General features: G+C 46.0%; 1 protein-coding gene and 1 long non-coding RNA gene across 2 annotated transcripts; one reads left to right on the forward strand and one right to left on the reverse strand.

Moving 5' to 3' along the window:
• Window positions 1–515: 515 nt before the first annotated feature.
• LOC137848898 (cysteine protease ATG4A-like) lies at window positions 516–8,450 on the forward strand. Its single transcript, XM_068668390.1, has 10 exons — window positions 516–546; window positions 1,010–1,108; window positions 1,902–2,003; window positions 2,579–2,651; window positions 3,986–4,065; window positions 4,604–4,791; window positions 4,901–4,979; window positions 5,862–6,011; window positions 7,929–8,054; window positions 8,328–8,450. Exons 2-10 carry the CDS (start codon window positions 1,048–1,050, stop codon window positions 8,390–8,392), a joined length of 924 nt encoding a protein of 307 aa, XP_068524491.1. The 5' UTR covers window positions 516–546; window positions 1,010–1,047; the 3' UTR covers window positions 8,393–8,450.
• An 8,649-nt stretch (window positions 8,451–17,099) lies between these two features.
• On the reverse strand, window positions 17,100–18,882 carry LOC137848901 (uncharacterized). Its single transcript, XR_011091574.1, has 3 exons — window positions 18,800–18,882; window positions 17,461–17,736; window positions 17,100–17,188 (listed from the first exon to the last, which is right to left on the reverse strand). It is a non-coding gene; the product is annotated as an uncharacterized lncRNA (long non-coding RNA).
• Between the last annotated feature and the right edge of the window lie 7,214 nt (window positions 18,883–26,096).

Here is a 26,096-nt window from a genome sequence, read left to right on the forward strand (position 1 = left end):
CTGTCCAACAGGGGGTTCTTCTTGGGAGATAATTGCCCAACATGAAAAAACACAACCAAAGCCAGAGGACCCATCTCCGCAACAACACGATAAATAGAAAAGACATCTCTAGATGCAGACCCCAGAGCTCCAATTCACTATGTCCCACTAGTGGAAGTTATTTTTTAGGCTTTGTTTTTAAGGCCACTGGCTGCCTCCTCCCTTATGCTGCCCATTCTCCCTGTTGTCCTGTCTTCTTTCTCCTGCATTGCTTCCTTTCCTTGGTGGACCTTGCTGAGCTGTTTGATGTTTTGTTGTATATATATGTATGAAGACATAAACCTGTTAGAGAGTGTCGAAAGAAGGGCAACAAACAAGAGGGTCTCTTTTAACAGGGGGATTGAGGTTTGTGGCAAGGTTTTGGTAGCAATTTAGGGGCTGCACTGTGCTGGACACAGCAACAGACGCACCATAAGCCAAAGTCAGACAATAAGCCAAGGTGTGTTCACGTGTGGTTTACTGTGGTTTACGTGTGGTTTACGTATAGAAGAAAGTTTTCGCCTATTGGTAAGTATACTGCAGATTTGCTGCATTGTTCTAAATTAAATAGCAAGATAAGTGATGGCATCGTAGGCTGGGAAAATATTTCTAGAGTATTAGCGCGTTTTGAGCATCATTTTAACTGTTTATGCAAACATGAAGATTATTAAAATCAGTGTTTATTTATGTCTGTATGTAAACAGGTGATCATGTTGTATAGCATGCAGTAAATGGTTTGTGAATGCTGCTTGAAGAATGAAAAGAGTAAGTCAGCTCCACAAGGAATAAATGAATTGTGTTTATTTGTGCAATGCAGAGATTAGAATTAGACCAACAGCATGGAACCAAAGTCTTGCTCTGTGCCTTTTATCTGTAGGACAGTTCATGGAGGCTTCAGCAGCCCTATCTGTTTTCTAGCACTCTGAAATGTCCTCTGTGGTGCTGCACCCAGTTGAAAGCCTGCACTGATTGTGATGAACTTTCCTAACAGGAGGCACGGGTCCTTCGTCGGACGCTGGCTGGGGATGTATGCTGCGATGCGGGCAGATGATGCTGGCCCAAGCACTGATCTGCAGACACTTAGGGAGAGGTGAGTGCTGGTCCTGAGGGAACTTCGGTATTGTCTGCAGACGCTTCTTCGTAAGTACTCCATTAAAAGCACAAACCCTGAATTTATTAGTGAGACTTTCTTTGATGCCCTGGTAACAGTTCCTAATGAATCAATTCATATTCAGCTGGGTGAAATCATCCCAGCCTGAAGCAGAGAAATAGGCATAGAAGGAGAACAAATGGGGAATCCTGTCGCCATTATTTTATAAACCTTTTAGTGTAACACCCAAGTTGAGGCCAAGGGAAAACCTGCCACCGTGGGACAGTGCTCTTACCCTTCTCTTCACTACTCGCTTGTCAGCAGCACGAGGTCCAAACCCGCCTGGTGCAAGCTCTTAAGCATGCATGTCACATCCCAGGATGCTGCCAGTGGAGTGTTTGGACTTTCTGTATGGATCTTATGTTGTTATTTAATGGGTGCTTAGAAATCCAACAAGGTCTAAACACAGCCTGTACTTTTAAATAATCTTGGAAGCTCATAGATACTGGAATGGCTATCAACACGCAGCATGATCCGTCAGAATATGTTTGCAGTTGATGTTTTTGTTTTGTTTTATTTTCCCTGTTTTTACAATCTAGCCTATGATGATAAAGGGCAGCTTGATGATAAATAACAAGCTTGGAATTCTAGGAGCTCTACACAAAATGTAAATATTCGAGATGAATTGAAATGTCTTTTAACATCTCATTATAAAGCTTTCTGCTGTCTAGACATTTGATCAGTGTAATGAAAACGTCACCATTTTTTATTCTATATCAATTTTTCCTTTCAGATTGGCAATGGGAAAAACACAAAAAACAACCAGAAGAATATCACAGAATCCTACGATGCTTTCTCGACAGGAAGGCTTGCTGTTATTCAATCCACCAGATGGGTAAGAACAAACATAAACTTTCAGGTTTTTTCCACTGAAATTTCTACTGTGTTGAATCACTAATTTGCAGTATGTTAATTCATAATTTTAAAAAGTGGATGTGAAGACAATGTGTATGCTTATACAAAAATAAAAAGGTATGCAGATGGGCGTACCTAGTAGAAGTAGTACTAGTGGACTAGTAGTACAGAAACATTCCCTGAGACCTAAATAAAGCCATGTACTAGAATCTAGCTCTTGATAAACTCTGTAAGCCTTGGGTACCAGAGTCAGTAATGTTAGAATAGACAGTCTTGTAGCTTATTGCTGTAATTTGTAATAAGGGGCACTAACATTTGTTAACTTGTAATTCTCATTATAGTTTAGAAGCCTTTTGTTTATTAAAGAAACTGGCACTCCCTAAGTTTTGAAAAGAGCATAGATTGAGAAAATAAGTGTTATTGCTAAATACAGATTGCAGTTACTCTAGAATGTTTGACAGTCACGGTATTTACTGTATATTGTTCCCACATTCTTTATGGTCTCATTTTTCTTTGATTTTGTGTACGTGTGTCTTTTTTTCACTATGAAAACAGCACAGGTGGGTGTTGGAGAGGGGAAGTCAATTGGAGAATGGTTTGGACCAAATACAGTTGCTCAAGTACTAAAGTAAGTGAGATCATACCAGTCTCATTCAGAACGTACTCCCCTGAGGCAGCCAAGACAAGGCCCAGGCAGAGTTTTGAAGGCTGCATCTCCCACTGTCCCACAGTCAGGAATGTACTTGCCATCTCTTTACAAGTGCAGCATGGAATGTCATGCCACAGCTCGGTGTGCAGGTACTGAGTTGGGAATGGGTGACCTCTAAATTTTAATAAAGGAAGAGCCTGAGGAGAAGAAACTGCAGGAAGGTCTCCTGCTATGCCGTCTGCATGCCCTCACCAGTCACACCACAGATGTATATTTCTTTCTGCACAGTGGCACAGCTCTGGCAGGTCGAGAGTGCCACCGTGTAGGTCGGAGTGGTGGTGTGAAATATCAGAGAGAAGCCATCTCGGCTGAGGAGGGAACTGAGCTGCAATCCCTCCCTTTCTGAGCAGCAGTTCTGCCAGCAAGGCTACTGGATAAAGATGGGCAGCTCCTCATAGTCTGGGAGCCACACTGAAAGGAACTGAGGCTGCTCAGTTCTCCAGGGGTACGTGGAGGTGTCTTACCTCAGGCAGGGGCTAGGCTACAGGTCCTGCGAGCTCAGCAGCAAGTCTTTGACACCCTGGAACAGGCACATGATCTGAAGAGGGAGGGGAGCTGAAGCATGCCCTGGACTCCAGATCTTTCATGGCCAAGTTTTTCATGGTGAAACGCTCACCCCCATTTCTTTCTGGCTTATTTGAAACAGCTAATTCTGCCAGTGCAGCTTAAGAGTGTAGCTCCCTTCCCCAAAGGTTTGGATTTTGCAGAAGTGGACATAAAACTGTGTGCTGCTGTCTCCCACTGAAGTTTTGGTGCCCCAAACCCTTAGCGGATTTAGCTTTTAACGCCCCATTTCTGCTGTGCACGCAGGCTCAGGCAGAAGTAATTCCACTGAATTCAGTGGAATTTCTTAAGCAAAAAGTAATCTGCAAAACTGGCATAGGAATTTTTTTCTTTTCCAGATGAGAAAAGACACAATTGGGCAAGAACCCATTGCAGAGACTGTCGAGTGCAATAAAAAGTAATAAACTTGATGTAGTTGGACTGTTACTGTCACTGCACTTAGCAGTAAGACAAAACAGTTTGCACATGGTGCAGCGCATATGTTTTTCCTGGTACCACTCAGTACCTATTTTTCTAAAGATATTAAACATTTAATGTTTAAAGTTTTCTTTTTCTTACATGGAGACTTTAAAAAATGCAGAAAGGATGTTTTTTCTTAAGAAAAAAAAAAATAAATAAATGGTTCTGAGTGTAAAGCTACCCTTTTGATCCAACTAGTTTATATTAATTAGTACCTTAATGTTTTCTAGGAAGCTTGCTTTATTTGATGAATGGAATTCATTAGCAGTTTATGTATCTATGGGCAATACGGTGGTCATTGAAGACATCAGTAAGTGACACCTCATCAGTTTTCTGGTAACAGTTTCTGATTTGACTCCATTTGCCAGCATGTATCTAAACATGAACAAATACTTGGGGGGCCATGGCTTTGTCTTGCAAGGGTAAGAAGAGGGAAGAAGGACATACAAACTCAGTTGTGTTTTTTTGATCCCTGATGCCAACTTCGTGCTCACATCACTGGATGTGAAGAGCTCCTTGAAGAATTTCTACTGTCCTCATTTCTGCCATTTCATTTCTCTGGCGTTTTATAGGCAAAGCTTGACAGTATTAATAACATTAATAGTACATGTCACTGCAGTCTTAAATTGTCATCCCCCAATCATTTATCTAACGTCTCACTTGGACGTGCCAGCACATACTGTCTGCTAGAATCACTTCTACTAAATAGCTGTAATTGCCATGCCCGGCTCGTTTTGTCTTGGGTGCCCTATAAAGATCCCTGGCAAACTAGCTTAATTCACTACTGAGAGGAAGATCTGCTTTGTGTTCCTCTGTGCGTTGACTGATTTCTAGTTTTATTCCCGCAGAAAAAATGTGCCGGTCCCCTCCTCAGAGCAGCAGCGCGTCCCACAGCAGTGCACATTTGCACAGAAGTGCTCTTGGCCGAAGCAAGAACGCAGAAGGACTCTGCACAGGCTGGAAACCCTTCTTGCTTATTATACCTCTACGACTAGGTATAAATCATATAAATCCCGTATATATTGATGCATTTAAAGTAAGGTTTTCTTTCAATTCATTGCTCGTTACTGTCAAATAAGTTTGAGTATCTGTGATGTCAGTAAAGAAATGAATTGCAATTTCCTTTATTCCTTTTGAACTCCTAGGAATGCTTTAAGATGCCACAGTCTTTGGGAGCATTAGGAGGGAAACCAAATAATGCGTATTATTTCATAGGATTTTTAGGTAAGGAAAAAAGAAACTTATTCCAAATGTGCAGATGATCCAAAGAGAACATTTTTTGAAGGGGAAATAGTAAGGAGTCTAAGCGTGAACCTCTAGAAGTAAAGAAAGATGAGAATAGAATAAAATAAATGAAGAAGCATATCTAAAAGAGTTTAGAAACAGTATGAGATGATCCTTAACAGGAGCAGAAAGTTAACACCAAAGCTAGGTGTAAAAATAAGTGATGACGTCAACAAGAGCAACATACTAAGAATAGCTGATAGCATTTGACAAGTGTATTGGTCAAATGTCACTTTTATTTTCTTGTATTTCAAAACTGTTTCTGATGGCAGTATCTTTTTCACCTTTTGCATACCTTCTGTTATTAAGTATTGCTCTAATTAATTTAAAATGCATTCCTTCAGATTTCACCCCACTTTGGGCCAAAATTTTGCAACCCTATTTTGTCCTTTTGTAAAACCTAACCTGTTTTAGTTAGGCTTTTTTGTTCCAATTTCTGAATGAATGCCTAGTGGGATTACAGATTGCATCTGTGAACATCCTGTACCTTTTAATCTGTCAAATGTTAGTGTTTACAACACTTGAGATTTTTTTTAAAAAAAAAAAAAAGTACTGGATCTCACATGGAAAAATAAAAGTATGTGACAAAGATAGAACATATCCAACCAAAAAATTACAGTAATAGGTCACAATTGGAAGTTATACTAAATACCCTGTGGGAAACGTTGTGTCTAAACCTTCCGATTCTCTTAAAGAATCCCTAGCTGGAAAGTCTAGATTATACTGACTGCGATGGCAATCTAATTTCTATTTTACAGTTCTGGACCAAGTGCTTATTAATGTCACTTGCTTATTTTTAACATACGGCTTTTACCCATCCAGGCAATGAGCTGATCTATCTGGACCCTCACACCACTCAAAGCTTTGTAGATTCAGAAGAAAATGGCCCGGTTGACGATGAGAGTTTCCACTGCCAGGAAGCCCCACATAGAATGAAGATCATGAATTTGGACCCTTCAGTAGCTTTAGTAAGTGTCAGGAAATCTTGAATGCATATACTTTATCTCAAAGTAATGTCTCTCTACATTGGTAAGGGCAGCAATGCATCTCCTTGAACAGAACCAAGATCACAAAGCTGTCTTCTGTGATCAACACATAGTAGTTTGTACATAACTGCATGGAGAATCTTAGGGCAAGTGGGGAGCTGTCTGTACTGTAGGGAGCTCGCTTTGTTTTCTTTACTGAGCAGCTTTTACTTCTTTCAAGAGGCATTATAATGGTCAGAGCAAGGAACTGAAACAGGTTTACGTGTTTTATTCTATCACTACTTTATGTTTGGTCACCTCTAGACAAGTTACTTAAACTTACTTTCTATCATAAGTTAAAAATGTTTAAGTGGAATTATTGTATTTCACCCCAAATTACAAATACAAATGTATTATTTGTAATTCACCCAAAATGTCATGGGGGTACTGTGGTATTTGAAAAAATTGGATCTGATCCCATGCCAGTATCCTGTGATTGGGTGATTGGCAGTTGTCACCAGTGGGATGTGTTTCTAAAGCTTTAAACAATCTGTAAAGATACCGGTATCTGTCATTCATTCACATACCTGTTTTTTAATACTGCTGCTTTTTAGAAAGTTTTTTTTGTTTTGTTTTGTTTTGTTTTGTTTTGTTTTAATACTTAACTACCTAACTGTGCAAAATGTGGCATGATGCAACGAGACAGACAAAATCATAATGAAGAGCAAATATTTTCAGTATAGATACCAGAATGGACATGTTCCTTAGGTGGTCCATCATCTACAAGTTTTCAGCTTCTGCTGATACCTGGACTGTAGGAACTGGGTGGCGCTCCATGGAGGAGCACACAGGAGCTGCTGCTATTTTTTGGTTGACTATTTCGTTAGGGGTTTGCATCAGGGTTAAAGTTATGGGTTAAAGCATCAGGGTAAGGCAATACTACTGAATTGCTAATTGGAAATTGTTCAGCACTTTACCAGCCACAAACCCTGCCAGTTGGAAAATGGGTGTAAACATGCACACTTGAAGGTGTTACTGGGTGACACTTGCTTTTAACTTCTAATTCTCACTAAATGACTAAGGTTTAACTGCCATATTGTAGTGATGTGTCAATGATTTGCTTCCTGATCCTTTTTTATTGTTTGACATAATAGATTGCGTGTTCTAATTATGACTGTTAGTCCCTGCTATCTTAAAGATCTGATTCTGTAAGTGCTGCAGGCCTCTAGCTCCTGCTGATCTAGGGAGAACAGAAGGTGCTGGCTGCCACAGGAAACAGACTTGAGGATGTTTCTGCATGCAGCTGTTAAGCTAAGCACCAGACGTCTGAATGTAAAGTACCATCAACCTCTAAAGGCATTTATTTAAAAAAAAAAAAAATCATCTAAGGAAAACAGTTTGTAAATAACTGAAATACAGGACAGAAGGTAACTTCTCTTTGAAGAGGAATAGCGTTTGGCTTCAGGAACACCTTTTTTCCTGACCAAAACCTGTCCTTCAAAATCTGATGCGTTTTTTTTTTTTTTTTTTCCCCTTTGGAGGAGCTGATAGATCTGTCTTTTGTGCTATTGATCAACAGAAAACTTGAGGAGAGTTCTATGCAAGCAACTTTCTTTTAAAAAGCAGAAAATATTGTACATTCCTAGTGTGCTTGCTACATGTAAACAAAATTACAGGTTTGCAGATATCAAAGCTGATATCAAAAGATGATAAGACTGATAATTTGTAGTACAGTTCAAGAGATCTGTCTTCCAGATGTGTTTGAACTAGGGATGTATTACAGAGACCATGGTGCTTGGATTTCACAGTATGTCTGTATAAAGACTTTTTTTCCTGATGGACATGCGTAATTAAAAAACACTTTCAATTAAGCAGACACGTTTTGTGTTTGAAGCGTCTCCCGAGCCAGCTTTTAAAATGAAAGCATTCTGTCCTCAGGAGATTCTAAAGCAGCAGAGTCTACGGATGTTGGAGCTGGTCCAGAAGCACCCGCCACACTGGCCTCCTTTCATACCTCCAACAAAACCAGAAGTGACAACCACAGGAGCAGGTAAGGCACCGATTAAAAGCCTAATTGTGCAATGTTATGTTCCTCGTTAGCAAATAAAAGAATAATCACAGGTAGAATAACTATCCTTTGTGAGTGTCAAGCAATATATAGCAGGCATGTATCCAAACAAGCCATACAATTGCTAGCACAGATTTTTTTTTTTCACTCTTACAAAGTCCTTTTCTGGAATGCGTCTTTCAAAGTTTTTTTTTTTTAAGTGAACAAAATCAGGCATGTCTTTAGAAGCATTTTTTTCTTTATCTTTTTTTACAGAACTCATTGAATCTACTGACAAGCTATTTGAATTGGAAGAAGAATTTGAAATCCTGAGTGTGTGAAGGAAACTGTGGTGACTCTTCTGAGTGTTGAATATATTGGTAATATTATTGCATTGACATAAACAGCCATGTTAGCCCCGAAGTGCCTGAAATTATGGATAACAGAGCACAGAAATCTAGTAGCATCCAAAACTCCAAGGGCAGTTTAACACACAAGCTTCCCCGGATGGAAAGGCAGTAAGAGCTCTTGTGATAAGATGCTTAAAGGGAATCTCTTTTTAACGTACCTTACCTGGAGACAAACGGGCCTTTGAGATTAAGGCAAAAATACATGTATCACTGGGCACCATGTTTGGAGAAAGGGATAACCCAAATGGATATTTCTTGCTCTCATATAATAATGCAATAGTTTAGTTCTTCAAGCAAAACAGTCTTCAGTTAAGGAGGATGTTTACTTCTATTCCCTCCTGTGGGCTGCGTCATACATTGTCTTGTTTAAAAGATCGACTGGATCAGGAGAAAATTGTTTCCTTGTTAAATATTTTAACATGTATTTGAGCAACCAGACCTTATTACAAAAATGTTTCTGTAAAAGGAACTATGTCTAATGTATACATTTTGCAATAGCCTTCCTGTTTCTGGGAGACCTCAAGAGGAACAGGAGACTCAAATAGTTGATACAGATCACAACCACTGTTATAGTTATGGTATATTTCACCTTGACCTTAAAATTCAAATGATTAAAACTTAGGTTATTTCTTTCCGAGTTAAAACGAGTCAAAGGTGGTTTAACTGTACCTTATTTATTTTAGAATAGATTTACACAAGTTTCTCTGTTACAGCACTTTATCTGTGCATCTAATAAATTTCTTAAGCTTTTCTTAGGTTGTATGCTGCTATGTTTGGTTAATTTGTGTGAACTAAATATAAACCAGGTTATCTTAAAACTTAATATAGAAGCGTACACAGATCACTGAATTGTTGCTTTTTGACTTCTTGCCTTTTGAAATCTGTTTTGGTAGAAGTGCCTTAACCCTACAGGTTTATCAGAACAGCCTGGGCAGTTTTATTTCTAAGGCAGAGAATCTCTCTCTAGCAGCCATAAGAAAAACAGTTCAGAATAAAGAAAGGCAAAGATTTTTAATCCATGCTGAAGTTCCTTTTCACTACCAGACAGTCCCCCTTGTGGTCATTTTGTCATGCTAGTGTAATGAACATGAACTGCAGACTTTCATCTTCACCAATAAATGACAACATAGAGAAATACTGAATAGTGTCTCCTCTCACTTGCACCTCTCCATCAGGGCCACTGTTTTTTCAAACAAAAGAGTTAACGAGATCCTATTGCATCTTGTTTAATGTTTATTAACTACAGTTTGGAAACCACAAACGTAGAAAAAAAATATCATTTCCTTATTTTATTAAAACATATATAAAACATATAAAAAACATATATAATATATATATATAACACATAGTGTGTTGTAAAGCACACAATTCCCTACCAATGACAACAAAAAAATCATCTAATTGAGCATGCAGTTTTCATTAACCTGTTTTTTTGTTTCTTTTTTTTTTTACAAATACCCAACAACACATACACATGTGTTGTGTTGTGTTTTTTTCCATCATTTCTCACTGAAGCAATACCCATCCCGTATCAGATCTGTGTCATTACTCTAATTTTTGTTCCTAATGTACTTGAAAAACTTCTTAACTCTATTGATTGCAACAGTGGATTTTTTTCCCTCCGATCTTAACTCCATTTATCAATTACTTATTCTCTTAAAATCCTGCTTTTAAGAGATGGTTAGGTATTCACCATCTCTCACTCTTATTTATAGATTTTCTTTTCTTTTTCAGTAGTTCAGCCCTAGTCAACTCGGAGGTGGGCAGCAGCAGCTTCTATGGAGCTCCTATGCTGAAAAAAAAAAAAAAAAAAGTTGAGCCTTGAGGGAAAAGGAAGGTGGGAGAGCCGGATGGGGCAAGAGGAAGGGAGGTGGTTTGACCAGGACACCTTGAGGGTCTGGGAAGAGAAGAAATGGATGGGTGCTTAAGAAATGAGCAGCATCACAGCCTACATACGGAAGAATTGTGACGAGCAGTTTAGAAATGTGAGCGATTGGTGGTCTTGTGTTGATCGGCAGCTGTGCTCCATGGTTATAGCTGTAATTTCAGCAATTTACTGTGTAAGCCGCATGTTGCCACTTCCTTGATCAAGGCAATGCTGTTCAGTTGCAGGGAAGAGGGGCAAGACTCAGGGAAGAAATGGAACGGAGAAAACTGTACACTGTGGATATGCACACGTAGCCATAAAATCAGTGCTGGACAGAAAGAGAGAAAGAGAGACAGACAGACAGACAGACAGAACAAAAGGAGGGAAGGAAGGAAGGAAGGAAGGAAGGAAGGAAGGAAGGAAGGAAGGAAGGAAGGAAGGAAGGAAGGAAGGAAGGAAGGAAGAGAGGGAGGGAGGGAGGGAGGGAGGGAGGGAGCGAGGAAGGTAAAGGGAGAAAGAAGGAATACCCCACACTCATAAAACTGAGAAAGATCCAGGTATAAAAGAATGTAAAAGAAAGACAACTGTCATGTTGTGGTCTGATAGTTTCTGGGAGAAAGCAGAAACCCAGCAATTCTGTCTTTCCTACTCCTCCAAACCAATTCCGTTGACAACTCTGAATGCTTCCAGCTAGAAAAAAAAGGAAGAATGAAGTGGAGGGCTCCTTGCCATCACTGTATTTCTGGAGCAGATTTCTGGATAGTCCCCGCAGCCAGCTGTAGGGCCTGTGCCAGGCTTGGAGTGGCTGCAGGGAACATGCCAGGGGCTCGAGGTGCTGCAGGGAACATGCCAGGGGCTGGAGGGGCTGCAGGGCGAGTGACACGGGCTTGAGGGGCCTCAGGTCCCACCGCAGTGGTTGAAGTCGATGCAGGGAACATCAGAGTTGTTGGAGGGGCTGCAGGTAAAATGCCAGGGGTTGCGGGGGCTGCAGGGTGCTGAGTCACAGCTTTGCATCAGGCCAAGACGCATTTTCCTAGAACCATCCATTTCCTCCTGAAGGGGCTGAATAGCATGGAACGGTCTTCAAAATGCACAGAGCAGACCCCAGCAAAGGTAGGGATGCTGCTGGCAAGTAGGGAACTTTTTTGTTGATGTTGTTAACATTGTTTCACGACAACAGATGCAAACATGTATCTTGAGTTGAGGGCAAAGGTGACCTTGGATCTGAAGCACACAGGCGTTCGCTAATGTCCCCCCATCCGGAGTGAATCCACAACGACTCGGAAGGAAAACTAAAGTCCAAAGCAGTGCACTGGGATAAAGAGAGTTTAATAGGGTAGAAAAGGAATAAAAACAATACAATAAATATTAATATTTATAATTTATAATATAATAACGTATAAAAATTGTTTAATTAATAAGATTAAATAATAATCATCATAATTTTATAGTAATAAAACAACTCCATACGGTACAACACAGTCAATAAAGTGGATTTAATGCAATAAAAATAAAACCCATTTTTCCCATCCCAATGAGTTCCTATCCCCATCATCACTTCCCATCCCACTGATCATTTCCTATCCCAACAACGTCCCAGTTCTGATCCCAAGGCTGAATTCCCAACTCCCACCCACCCATCCAGCCAGCCATGCACCCATTTTCTGCATTTTCAGGTCACAAGACTCTGACGAAGGCCACCTCAGCCTTTTCCCCGAAAAAAAAGCTGCTCTTTATTGTGAAAAACTTCACTTTTGCACAACACTGCAGACCCAGCCAAGATGGTCCTGCAAGACAAGGTGAAACAAACATACAACGCCCATATGGATGTAAATTGGTTCATCTAAACAAATTCCTACCACGAAATCCTGATCCTCAATCTCAGCACCGATGAAAAAAGAGGATACAGTTCCCTCCTCCAAGGTCCCTCTCTGCCCCTGCTCCCCGTGGGCTCCTCTCCATGGCTGCAGCTGCGGCCCGGGGCCTGCTCCTGCGGGGGCTCTCCACAGGCCGCAGCCTCCTCCAGGCCACAGCCACCTGCTCCACCGGGGGCTCCTCCACCCACAGGGGCGCTGCAGCGTGGAGATCTGCTCCATGGGGGACCCATGGGTGCAGGGGGACAGCCTGCTCCACCGGGGTCTCTCCCTGCACAGCCCGCAGGGGAACTGCTGCTGCCTCCTGCCCTCCTGCTGCACTCACCTGGGGGGCTGCAGGGCTGCTTCTCCTCTCTTTCGCCCTGTGAAACAGCTTTTTATTGTTATTTTTGTTCTCCTTTCTTCAATATGCTCTCCCAGAGGAACAAGCGACATCGTTTCTTGGCTTGGCTCTGGCCAGCAGTGGAGCCGTTATCTAACGGGGGGCAGCTTCTAGATTCTTCTCACGGAAGCCACCAAAGGGAGGACAGACCAAATGATTGCAAATTGATATCCACGTGACAGCAAAATGGAGTCAAAGGATAAATTGTGCTATTCAGACTAAAAATGTGTAACATGCAGCTACATATATCTGACCTTTGCACCTAAGTGCTGTTAACCATCCCAGGCATTTGTTGTTCACATGGTGAATAAGTGCTGTTTTGGATTTACAGAGATAATCTGTAGATTTGGTTCCAAAGGGGTTAAAATTCAGGCAAGGCAGTGAGAGCTTTGTGGGCTGCAGGAGAACCAAAATGCAGGAACTGTCAGGGCTCATCCTCACCCGTGACCAACTCTCATTTGGTCTTCTTTGGAGAGAAAGCCAAGCCAGCCAGATGGCTTCCACTACTTCTATGGGAGTGACATTGGGATTGATCTTTAAAATGAAATGAAGCAGAAGGCTGTGGGTTCTCCAACCTTCAAGATATGCAGCACTTGGCTGGGAAGGTTTCTTCCGTTCCTATGGATTTGAAGAATTAGGGCTGAAAGAAGCAGCAGGAGCCTAGGGCCATATTCTGTCATCTCTATGGAAACTCCTGACGGGAATTACCTCCCTACTGGTGTCAAACTGCAGGCAGGCAAACGGGTGTGGTCTCCTCTCTGTGCAACTCCCCAATCCATGGTGTCTCTTTGCATGTGTGAAATTGCATGTGTATAGGGGGTGTGGTGGCAGAAGACTGAAAGCCTCTTCTGATGGGTCCTAAAGCTGTGAGTCTGACCCTTCTGGGACTGTGCTGAAAGCGATCCTGGGGATAGAAGGGAGAGTGATCCAGCTGCACATCATGAGACGGGGAAGAGACGGAGGCTCTGGCGTGCACTGCTGACTGGTTTGCCTCGGTGGGGTTGGAGTGAGGAAGCTGTACCCTCCTCTGTTAGCACAAAGGAGAGGAGTTATTCCACGCTATTTTTCCTCCTCTGTGTATGAATGGACAGACTGCACAGTTGGTTAAGGCCGTAGCTACTGAAGACAAGAACTCGATTGTCTGCTGCTCTTCAGGCAGAAGGCAGAAGGAATCAAGAGACAGGACTGGCTCTGTCTGCATACTGCAGTAGACGCACTTTTTTGCATCTTCTGTGCGTGAAAAAGTATGTTTTAATTGATAAGAATCCCAAGGGCCTAGAAATACTGCAGTTTTAGGATAAATCTGGCATAAACTGAGTGTCCTGAGGATTTTGAGTACTCCATTTCCGTGGCCAGACCAACAGAAACTCCAGGGCAATAGTAAACACAACTTTCTCTCTCTTATCCTAAATTTCTCCACTTGTTATCTCCTGACCAGCAATTTACAGGAAAGTTACAGGAAAGTGAGGGAAAATATTTGAACTATTTATACACCAGTGCAGGTGGTGCCATGTTAACTTCACTCTTTTGCAAGATCTTGTTTGCTAACAGCAAGTTATGGCCCCTAGGGATGTTTTACCTTGAGGGAGGGAATGGGGGCACACCAAAACAAGTAGAACAAGCAAAATACTGTGGGGTGGAGCTGACAAAACAACAAACAAACAAACAAACAACAAAAAAACAACTACCACCACAGACCACCCACTAGTGCCGTGCTTTTCATCCTGAAGTGAGGAAAGAGCAGAGCATCCTTGCAGTAACTTCATGCCTCAAAACCCTCCTTTGTCACTCTTCCTGCACTTGTGTAACAGTTGCTTGCAGGTCTGTTTCCTTTCTTATTTCAGGACTGGAAGATGGCTTCATGGACTAAACAGACTTGGCTTGGGGAAGAGTAATTGAATTTATTGCCAACTGATCACAAAGTAGGACAGTGAGAATTTAAAAACTTTAAAACCAACCAACCAACCAACCAAACAGAAAACCACCTCGCCACACTACCTCCATCCCAGGCTAAACCTCAGTCTTGATTCTTCTACCTATTTCCCACAGAGCAGTGGGGGGTGGTTGGAGGATGTTGGGGAATGGAGGTTGCAGGCTCTGCTGCTCCTTCATTGTATTTGGCAATTTTATTGATGGTAGCGCTCCCCACCCCTCCCATCCCCTCTTTTCCATTCCCTCCACTCCCCTGCCCTCCCCTATGCCCCCTGTTCTTTCTGACCAACAGTATGATAGATTCGGGTGGGTGGTCAGCACGTGGGGCTACGGGGAGAGGACATGTACACAAAGATTTGGCTCCAGATCCAAAATGTCAGGTATTTGGCAATTTTATTTATGGTAGCACTCCCCTCCCCTCCCCTCCCCTCCCCTCCCCTCCCCTCCCCTCCCCTCCCCTCCCCTCCCCTCCCCTCCCCTCCCCTCCCCTCCCCTCCCCTCCCCTCCCCTCCCCTCCCCTCCCTCCTCTCCCCACTTTTGCCTCCCCTCCCCCCCCCTCTCCCCCATCCCCTCCCCTCCCCTCCCCTCCCGTCTCCTCCCCTCCCCTACCATCCCCTCCCCTATGCTCCCTGTCCCTATACTCTGCTACACTCCCCTCCCCTATACTACCCTACACACTCCTACACTCCCCTCCCCTATCCTACCCTAAACTCCCGTTCGCTACACTACCCTACATTACCCTATGCCCCCCTCCCCTACACTCTCCTACGCTCCCCTCCCGTATCCTACCCTACACTCCCCTAAACTCCGATCCCCTACACTACCCTATACTCTCCTATGCTCCCCTCCCCTCTAACACGCTACACTACGCTATGCTACACTACCCTACCCTACCCTATCCTACCCTACCCTACCCCACCCTACCCTACCCTACCCTACGCTACCCTACGCTACCCTACGCTACCCTACGCTACGCTACGCTACCCTACCCTACCCTACCCTACCCTACCCTACCCTACCCTACCCTACCCTACCCTACCCTACCCTACCCTACCCTACCCTACCCTATCCTATCCTATCCTATCCTATCCTATCCTATCCTATCCTATCCTATCCTATCCTATCCTATCCTATCCTATCCTATCCTACCCTCCCCCTGCCCTCCCCTCCCCTCCCTTCCTTTTATTCCCTCCCCTTCCCTCCCCTCTTGTCTTCTTCTCTCCTCTCTTCTTTCTTTCGGGTAACTTCAAATCGCTTCAGTCGTTCTCATAGCTCCTATCCCTGGCTGATTCACAGGAACCCATCAGCAGCAACCAGAAGCGCTCCAGCTGCTGTGTCACTGGTCGAGCAACAGTCTCCAACTGGGAATCGCTGACTTCGTTGTGTGGCTCAGACAGGTGCCTTGCAGTTCCACCGTGGCCTGGACGTTTCCTCTTGCTGTGTCCCCACCTACAGCGCAGTTCTGCTTAGAAGCAGCAGCAGGCTTTGGAAGATGTCCCACTCCTTCCATTTTCAGTGGTTTAGCTTGGCTAGCCGGGTGGTGTCTGTCAATAGAAGACAACACCGAGATTTGGGTTAGAAACAGCTAACTGAGTAGTTCCTTTGCACAAGGGCAAGGAATATTTACCCCTTCCTACTGGAGGCTGCAGTGTCAGAGATAATGACGGGTCCTTCCGAGAGCTTTGAAATATCCCTTGGGGATGCTGAGTCCAGAGGACCAGAGCAAACCTGTCTAAAGTACACCGTGGAATCACTCGGAATGACTTCCTAGCAGAAGCATGTGTCTGATACGGCTTCAGCTGGTTGCAGTGTTCTTCTTCACCTCATACCTAAATTCAGATGAGAGATCTCAATGAAGATGGAAAGGTTGAGAAATAGAGAAATCACTGATGTGCTTTGAGAACTTCTAAGGACTGAGTACTGCATCAATCCAATGTTGTAACATTAAGGATTGGTTAGAAAAGCAAACGTTAAAAACAAGGAAAGGGGAAGAACAAGTAAGCTTTCTTAAAGTATCTATTCTATTTAAGGTATCTTTAAAGAAGTAAATAAGTACTGAAATATATATGCAGAGAGAGAGAGAGAGAGAGAGAGAGAGAGAGAGACAGAAACCTAAGAGTCTGCTGTGCAGGTTAGCTTCTTGCTCTCTTTTCTAAAAGTCACAGTGAATGCAGCATCTGTGTGCGTTACAAGCATTACCCTCAGTCCAGCACAGGTACACAAGAGAGGTCAGCCTGCAGGTTGCGGAGGCAAAGCAACTGCTCTGGCTGGATGTGAAGAGCCAAGACAGAAGTTGCTGTCAGGGAAAAGATACACAGAGGGGATGAAAAAGACGGAGTGTGCTTCCGACCTTCACAACTTCTAAGCAAGCGGAGATGAGGTTGTGGAAGAAGCAAATAAGCTGTTGATCTAGAAGCAGCCTGAAGATTGTCCTTAAGCAGGGCCTTGCATTCTTCATTTTTACAGCATTGCTTGCCTTCAAGTGCACGACGATGATTTTATGAACTTTCTACCACTACAGAAATGCACCGGATTCTTTCACAAAACTTACGGGTGGTACTTGGCAATATTGGTCAGCATTCACTATTTCCTTCTTCATCTCAATTCTCTTTTGGCCTGTGAAGCTTTCCAGATCAGAGGAGAAGATCCACGGTAATACGGAGCTTTGGATACTGCAAAGGAAACGAAGAATCCTACTGACAACTCTTTTCAACCTCGCCTGCAAGCATCACAGAAAAGAATACCGAAAGAACACCGCTTTATCATGGGAAGCATAAATTGGAGCATAGGTGTCCTATAGCTGAAGCGAGGTGAAGCAGGTTCCACACAAGGTGAAGGAGCACACCCATAAGCATTTCCGTAAAGCCGTGTTTTCAAACAAAGGGTTAAGATTTAGATTTTCTTACAAGTGAAGAATGAAGAAATAAAAGGAAAAGAAAATTACCAGGACATCCAGTTTTCCTCTAGCTTGCTTTGCTTCTTTCCGAATCTGAGTCTGGAGTGACAGTCAGGGAGCAGCGTTGTGCAGAAATGCCAAAGCCTCCCCAGCTTGTTGTACCTTCATCAGCAAGGGCTTTGATACTGCTGCCTCCTCAGCAACATCAGCCATTTCCGAGGAAAGCTGGTGTCCATCAGGTCAAATAGGAATGGGAAATCCCTCTTGCCACAACTTCACACTCACACCAGAGTTGGCAGGACAGGCCGATGGACAGAGAAGCGTCTGGAAGAGTGTTAGAAAACAGACTTTAGATTTCCGTCAACCCAGGAAGAATTACTTGCTCATCCCTTCAAAGTGAACTCTGAGTAGAAGGAGGGGATCCCAAGCTGCATTCCTGACATCTATGCTGCAAAGTCATCCAATGGGACATGTTACTGTAGCAGCCTGTTACGAACAGAAACAGGACTTTGAGGTTATGCTGTTGGATTAGAATTAAGCTCAAAGAGTTAGTCCTTTGACGTGTTTTTGTTTGCAAGTGTTTTCACTGCTTCCCAGACAATGTCTCCAGCAAGCTAGCTGCTTGCTTCATTTGTTCTGTTCTGTTCTTTTTGATTCTGTTTTGTTTTGTTTTCTCAGCCAGGATTCTTAGAGAAATGAGATTAAAGTGATCATACTGTATGTCCACCCATCCCTCCCTCCCCTTCGCTTGTCCAGAGCTTTTACCTCGTCCAGCAGCTTGAATGAACTCGGTCCTAGGCGCAGTTGTGTCCAAGCCATTCTGTTCCTAGACGTGTTGTGAGAACAGACAGCTAAGTAGTGGGGAGAGGACGTGCTGCTGTCTGCAGTGTGACCTCAGCGCTTACCAAACAGTAGGGAATACACAGAGAAGGGCCGTAGGAGAACTTCAAGCCCCAGATACGTTTTATGTGGAAACCATATTTCCCAAGATAACGCTGGACACAACTGCATAATCAAAAGGGATTCATTTCTTGGTTCATTCAACTCCTAGGTTTTAGTTTTAAAACATGTCTGTCTTGGCTTAAAGCACTCTTCCAATCTCTATTTCCAGTTACTAGGATTTCCTGAAATAGCTCATCCCATTTTTTTCTTTGTACCCTCTCCCAGCCTCTTTGTTTTCCTCTCCCCAAGAAACTTAGCACTGCTCTCTTCATACTTGACAACTAGATATGGAGCTGTATCAGCCAGAAGGAAGTTTCCTTCACACTTTCTGCTTCTTACGGTATCTGGGCTCTTACCTTTACACTTACTCACCCTTCCTACATTAGCACAAAGAAAGTGTTTTGGAGATCTGATGTCTTGTTTTCCAGAAACTGCCCTGAATCACCTTTACGAGAGCTGTCCCACGCTGCGAGCACAAGTCTTGCAGTCTGGCCAGATATTTGCCTTCTAAGTCAATAACCAAATCTGTTACAAAGGTAAGAACATGTAATGAATGGAAAGGAAATCCTTTTATTTTCATCGCAGTTCACTTTTTTTAGTTAAGTTAAGAACATGTAATTAATGGAAAGGAAATCCTTTTATCCTTTTATTTTGATGCAAATTCACTTTTTTTTTTTTTTTTTTTTTTTTTTCTAGACCAAGAATGAATCGTGGAGAACCACCAAAACTCAGGTGAGAAATGAAATGACAAATGTTAAGGTCAGGCAGCTTGCCCACTGCCATTGCTACCCTGAAAGCAGATGGAGTGCATCTTCATACGCCACAGCCTGAGACACTAGTCGACAGGCCAGCCCGTGTGAGGAAGTCCATTGCTGTCCTGAATTTTAACATGACAGGGGGACTCTTAAGCCTCTTGTTTATGCTTTAGTACTTGCGGTCTATGGGAGGACCACAGCACACTCTTCTCTGTCTCCCCTTGTTTGTTGATCGTCTGTAGGAAGAAGAGAACGTGCAGAGGCCCTCACCCGTACATTGGGTCTGTTCTCACTCTCTGCAGCTCCATCATTGAGCAAAGTACCAACCTTGAGGCTTCTGTAAGGACTTGACACAAACTACAGAATACTACAATGAAGCATTCACAACAAAACCACATTTTTTTCCTCAGCCAAGCATCAAAACACTTACAGAAGGGCATGGTCCCTCTCTGTGCACCTCAAGGGGAGATCCACAACTCCTCACGTGGTTTCATCACATGCAGCACCCTTCTCTGTGCCTCCCAGCTAAACGTGCACAGAGGCAGCTGTTGCCAAAGTGCTGTGGTGACACAATTCAGTTCTGTTTCTGAAGTCATCACCGCAGGCGCCTCCCAGTGACGGCACAACACTCTCTGTTGCTAATGCGTCTGTCTCAGAAACAGCTAGGGAAGTACCACTATGCCCAAACTGACTTGAATTAGAGTAGTTCCCAAATTATTCTCTGCTCCCCTACATCTGTGGAAGGTGGGTGATCAATCTTTTCCTTGAGAAAGGACTACAGAGCAAAAGAGCTTGATTCTGAGACGTTGCCCGTCCTTGTAGAGCAGTTCACCTTTGATTTCCATGTAAGAAAAAAGAAGGTGAAATCAACAATTCCCTTCCTCTGAGCTGGGAATAGGAAAGAAGCCCAATTCTCCAGGAAACCTTCAAAAGGAAACTCTGCATTTCTTTGTTAAACACCTTGTTTAATTTCTTGAAAGAAATCTTTCCCAGGACTTTGCAACTGCGGTGGTTCAAAGCGGGTGGGCAGCCGAGTTCCACCACGGCCGCTCTCTCACTCCCCCTCCTCAAAGGGAAAGGGGGAGAAAATATGATGCAAAGGGCTCCAGGGCTGAGATAAGGACAGGGCGATGGCTCAACAAGTATCGTGACGGGCAAAGCAGACTCAGCAGAGTGACCCTCAGGGTCCCTCCCTGCCCCTGCTCCCCGTGGGGTCCCTCCCACGGGATGCCGTCCTTCCCCAGCTGATCCCACACGGGCTGCCCACAGGCAGCAGCTCCTCAAGCACTGCTCCCACACGGCTCCGTCCCACGGGCTCCATCCATCCATCCCCCAGGAGCAAACTGCTCCAGCACGGGTCCCCCACGGCTGGGCGGCAGCTCCCCCCAGCCCCCCTGCTCCTGCGGGGGCTCCTCTCCACGGGGGGGCTGCAGCTGCGGCCCGGGGCCTGCTCCTGCGGGGGCTCTCCACAGGCCGCAGACTCCTCCAGGCCACAGCCACCTGCTCCACCGGGGGCTCCTCCACCCACAGGGGGGCAGCAGCGTGGAGATCTGCTCCATGGGGGACCCATGGGTGCAGGGGGACAGCCTGCTCCACCGGGGGCCTCTCCCTGCACAGCCCGCAGGGGAACTGCTGCTGTGAGCCTGGAGCACCTCCTGCCTCCTGCTGCACTCACCTTGGGGGCTGCAGGGCTGCTTCTCACTCCTTGCTCTTCCAGCTTCTGTTGTGCAGCAGTATTTCCCCCTTCTTCCATCTGCTCTCCCAGAGGTGCAAACAACATCGCTTATTGGCTCAGCTCTGGCAAGCGCCGGGGCCCTTTTGGAGCTATCTGGAGCTGGCTGTTGTCTGGACTGTTCTCACAGACGCCATCCCTGCAGGCCCCTGCTACCAAACCCTTGCCACGTAAATCCGATCGAAGTGTATGCAGCAATTACAAAGCCGCTGTGCTTTGGGCTGTCACGATCCTCCTGCAAGTGCAGGGGAGGTGCAGGGTTGCTTTGCATTTCCAAAAGGAGGAAGAAAGCCTCCAACCGCACTGGACCTCAGCCACTTGCAGGATCCAAGCAACGCTCCCCACTTTCAGTTATCTCCCTCCCATGCACACAGTGGGAGCAAGGTTGAACAAGCACATTTTTGAAAATGTTTATCTTAATGAAGAATAAAAGAAGTCTACAACACCCAATCCCTCTGTGCACCCAAGGCAAAAATCGTGGACTATTCTGCCTCAACACTATTTTCAGACCCAATTTGTCAAGTCATCTAGCAGAGGATTTCTCTCTTGTTCACTCACTAGCTTAGTAGAGCACCAGTTTACATAGGTGCTGGAGCAGATTCCTCAACCATCTGAAGGGACTTGATCCCAGAAAAGTTCAAAACTGCAGATGACTCATGATTTTGTGGTGAAGCATCTATTGAATGAGAGCTGTTCCGCTTAGGGCACAGTGAGACAATGTGAGAAGAACCCTGTATCTCACTGATTGAGGCTTTATAACTCTACAGAATTGTCAGTCAACAATAAATGGAAAGTGCAGGAGATATGTTCTTTCTTCCTCCTTTCCCTGCCATACATTAGCAGAGAGATTGTGATGGGATATAGGTTCAGAGCCTCACAGAAGAAGGATTTGAACCCAGGCTCTCCACAGTCTGCACCACTGCCTTCCTGACGGCTTTTGACTATTTTAATTAATTTTATTATTTTACTTTTTTATTTTATTTTATTTTATTTTATTTTATTTTATTTTATTTTATTTTATTTTACTTTATTTTGTTTTATTTTATTTTATTTTATTTTATTTTATTTTATTTTATTTTATTTTATTTTATTTTATTTTATTTTATTTTATTTACTTTATTAGTATTATTCTTCTTATTTTTCTGGATGGTGTCTAAGTCTTGGGGGGGAAGAACCAACTGTGGGAGGAGGGAATGCTACTACTGTCTGTGACAGTGGTGATTTCTGGACAGTGTTAGCAACAGAGCTTCTGCAGAGAAGAGAAAATTCCAGGCAGTCTCTCTTGGTATTCCATGTACTGAGTACTGAGTGCAGTTTTGGGCTCCACAGTATAAGAAGAAGTATAAGAACAAACCAGTGCACTGTGATAAAGAGAGTTTAATAGGGTACAAAAGGAATAAAAACAAACAAAATAAGAAATGAGAATATTGATAATTTATAATGTATCATAGAATCATAGAAGCATAGAATATCCTGAGTTGGAAGGGACCCTTAAGGATCATCAAGTCCAACTCTTGACACCGCACAGGTCTACCCAAAAGTTCAGAGCATGTGACTAAGTGCACAGTCCAATCTCTTCTTAAATTCAGACAGGCTCGGTGCAGTGACCACTTCCCTGGGGAGCCCGTTCCAGTGTGCAACCACCCTCTCTGTGAAGAACCCCCTCCTTATGTCAAGCCTAAATTTCCCCTGCCTCAGCTTAACCCCGTTGCCGTGGGTCCTGTCGCTGGTGTTCATGGAGAAAAGGTCTCCTGCCTCTCGACACCCCCTTACGAGTATAAAATATAGAAATATTGTTTAATTAATAATATTAAATACTTATCATTTTATAATAATGAAGCAATGCCATACCGTACAACACAGTCAATCAAGTGGATTTAATTAAATAAATAATAAAACCCAGGAAATTAAGTAAAATTTTAAAATGTAAATTTAATACAAATAAAACCCATTTTTCCCATCCCAATGAGTTCCTATCCCCATCATCACTTCCCATCCCACTGATCATTTCCTATCCCAATAACCTCCCAGTTCTGATCCCAAGGCTGAATTCCCAACTCCCACCCAGCCATGCACCCATTTTCTGCCGTCCGTGCTGGCCATGCCCACATCCATGCCCGGCCTGAGCATGGGCAGCGGGAGCGGGCTGCATGAAATAACTGAACATGAAATTATGAAATAACATGAAATAATAAATAAGGTAACTTAATTGTTGCTGTTGTTAACATTGCTTCATGACAACAGATGCAAACATGGATCTTGAGTTGAGGGCAAAGGTGACCTTGGATCTGAAGCACACAGGTGTTCGCTAATGTCCCCCCATCCGGAGTGAATCCACAACGACTCGGAAGGAAAACTAAAGTCCAAAGCAGTGCACTGGGATAAAGAGAGTTTAATAGGGTAGAAAAGGAATAAAAACAAACAAAATTAGAAATGAGAATATTGATAATTTATAATGTATAAAATATGTAAATATTGTTTAATTAATAATAGTAAATACTTATCATTTTCTAATAATGAAACAATGCCATACTGTACAACACAGTCAATAAAGTGGATTTAATGAAATAAATAATACAACCAATACATTAAATAAAATTTAAAAATGTAAATTTAATACAAATAAAACCCATTTTTCCCGTGCCAATGAGTTCCTATCCCCATCATCACTTCCCATCCCACTGATCATTTCCTATCCCAACAACGTCCCAGTTCTGATCCCCTCGGTGTCCCAGTGCAAGAAGAGCTGCAGGCAGAGGCCTTGCTGAGTGAGCACCTAAGGAGAGGAATGTAATCCAGAAGGCAGCAAAGAAGAGCAATGCCCCGAAAGAAGAGCTAAGTCTTGTCTCTCAGCCCTTTGGTGTCCCAAGCAGCAGTTGCCATGGGCAAGCTTTCCCAGCCCAGCTGCTGCCAGCATCCCCCCAGCATGCCATTGCCACCTTCCTGGGTGAGGCGCGCGCGCATTTGCCATTGGCATTTGCCGTTGCCCATCCCTGAGAGTGGCAAGCAGTGCGTAGGTCCAGCACGAGAGAGGGGAGAGGGCAAGCGAGAGGGGCAAGGGCTGAGGAGCGTGGCTGAAGCTGGAGCAGGTGCCTGCAGAGGTCTCTGTGCCTGCCTGCGTGCTGAGCGGGCCTGGGTGCTGCGGGGGCCGTCGAGGAGAAGCCCGAGGTCGGTCACGGGTAGCCGTAAGAGTAGGCTCTGGCGTGGTCCTTCTGCCGCTGCTCGAAGAATTGCCCGGGGCCGATCTTCATGTGGTGGGCCGCCCGCTGCCGCTCCTCTTGGGCCAGCTTCTTGAGGCGCTCCCGCTCGGGACGCTGCTGCGGCGTGATGGGCACCGACGACTCCTGCTCCTCCAGCGGTGTGGGCGCTGCGTCGCCGCCCGCCCAGGGCCCCACGCAGGGCACGCAGTCCCCGCGGGGCTGCGCCGGACGCTGCAGCGTGCGCGGCTGCGTGGGCAGAGCCGTGGGCAGTCCCCTCCAGAGCGGGGGGCTCTGGAGGGGACTGCGAGGGGGACTGGGCAGGGCTCTCCTGAGGGCTGGGAGAAGTTGAGGCCTCTTGAGGGGAGCCAAGGGAGGCTGGGGCAGGGTTCTCTTGTGGGCAGGGATGAATTCCTGCTGGGGGGGCCTTTTGGGGAGAGGCTGGGGCAGGGGTCTCTTGCGGGCAGGGAGGCAGTCAGGGTCGGGGCGCCTCTTGAGGGAAGCCAAGGGAGGCTGGGGCAGGGTTCTCCTGCGGGCAGGGATGAATTCCTGCAGGGGGGGCCTTTTGGGCAGGGCTCTCCTGAGCTGGGGCCGGGCTGCAGGCTTGAGGGGGGAGCTGAGTGGCGGCACAGCAGCTGCAGGGGGCTGCAGCGCCCGCCCAGCCTGCACCTTGTCGGGGTGCAGCCCAGGGCTTGAGGGGACCTCACCCAGCGCTCTGGTGGCTGCCAGTCCCTGTGTGCTGGGCTCCTCGATGTCCTCGCAGAGGTCGGGCAGCTGCGAGAGGAAGCGCTTGAGGACAGGACTGCTGGGGACAGCGGCGAAGGCGTCCTGGGGCTCCACGGCATCGAGGCAGCTGAGCAGCTCCTCCAAGCCGGAGCTGTCCAGGTCGGCCGGGAGCTGGTCCTGCAGGTGCTGCAGCTGCTGGCTGTCCCCTGCCAGCTGGGGAAAGGCCTCGGCGAAGGCATCGGGGCCCAGCTCCAGCAGCTCCAGGGGCTCCTCAGGCACCTCTGCAAGTGTCGCCGCTGAGGAAAAAGCAAGCCAATGCAATCCCCCAAGCATCCCCCGCTGCCAGCTTTGCCATGGCTCCTGGGTGTGGGGCGCCCAGCGGCCGGCTGGGCCAGCCCCAAACTCACCGTCGGGCGTCGCCGTCTGGGTGCTGGCGGTCGCTGGAGCCTGGGCAGGCTTGGGGGGAGTGGGGCCGGGCAGCGGGGGCCCCTGGTCCTCGCTGAGCCCCACGGCATGCAAGCAGGGCTCCGGCAGCTGCCCCCGGCTGCTGCTGAGGGTGCGGGGCGCGGGGAGCGCCTGCCCCCGCAGCGGAGGCCCCGGCACGAGGAGTGGTGGGGGGCCGGGGTAGGCAGGGGCCTGCAGCAGGCAGGTGCCTGCGGGGTGCAGGAGCTCCCCATGGAGCACGGCCCTGGGCCCCAAGCAGAGGGGAGCACCATCCTGGGGCACCAGCGTCCCCGTCCACATCAGCAGGGGCTGGGAGACACTGGGGGCACCCACAGGAGCGCTGTGGGGGAGCTGCCCCACAGCAGGGAGCTGCCCCACGGCGGCGGCGGGGAGCTGCCCAAGCTGCAGGTGGTGCCCCTGGGCTGGGAGGTGCCCCCCAGGTGGCAGCTGCACCCTGGCGGGGAGCTGCAGCACCTGCCCCTGGACCCCCGGCACCACGTGCCAGACGGTGGCCTGGGGCAGTGCGGAGGGGAGGGTGGGTACCTGCGGGGGCTGCAAGGGCAGCGCCATCGCTCCGGGGAGGGAGGGAAGCAGCCAGGCAGCCACCGTTGGCGGCACGGCTGGGACGACGAAGGGGGAGTTTTGCGTCTGCGGAAGCCGCGGAAGCCGTCTGGGGAAACCCTCTGTGGGAAAAAGGGCGCTGGGCTGAGCTCTGGGGCGCTGGGCTCGCCAGCAGGGCCGCAGCCCCGGGAGGAGCGGGAGCCGGCTGCTGGACCTGCCATGGTGGCTGGAGAGTGGGGCGGTTGCTTGGGGAACGCGGGCAACGGGGGTTCCGTCCCAACGGCTGACCAGCCCCTCGCCGACATCTTGGGGAGGACTGCAGGCTTT

The sequence above is a fragment of the Anas acuta genome, unplaced genomic scaffold, assembly GCF_963932015.1.
Source record: "Anas acuta unplaced genomic scaffold, bAnaAcu1.1 SCAFFOLD_229, whole genome shotgun sequence".
Taxonomy (NCBI): domain Eukaryota; kingdom Metazoa; phylum Chordata; class Aves; order Anseriformes; family Anatidae; genus Anas; species Anas acuta.

What these genes read in the sequence shown, in the direction of transcription:
- LOC137848898 (XM_068668390.1), top strand. Translation starts at nt 1,048, where the DNA reads ATGCTGCGATGCGGGCAGATGATGCTGGCCCAAGCACTGATCTGCAGA. An exon ending in CTGCAGACACTTAGGGAGAG is followed by an intron (nt 1,109 to 1,901) that starts GTGAGTGCTGGT and finishes TTTTCCTTTCAG; the next exon opens with ATTGGCAATGGGAAAAACAC. An exon ending in TTATTCAATCCACCAGATGG is followed by an intron (nt 2,004 to 2,578) that starts GTAAGAACAAAC and finishes CTATGAAAACAG; the next exon opens with CACAGGTGGGTGTTGGAGAG.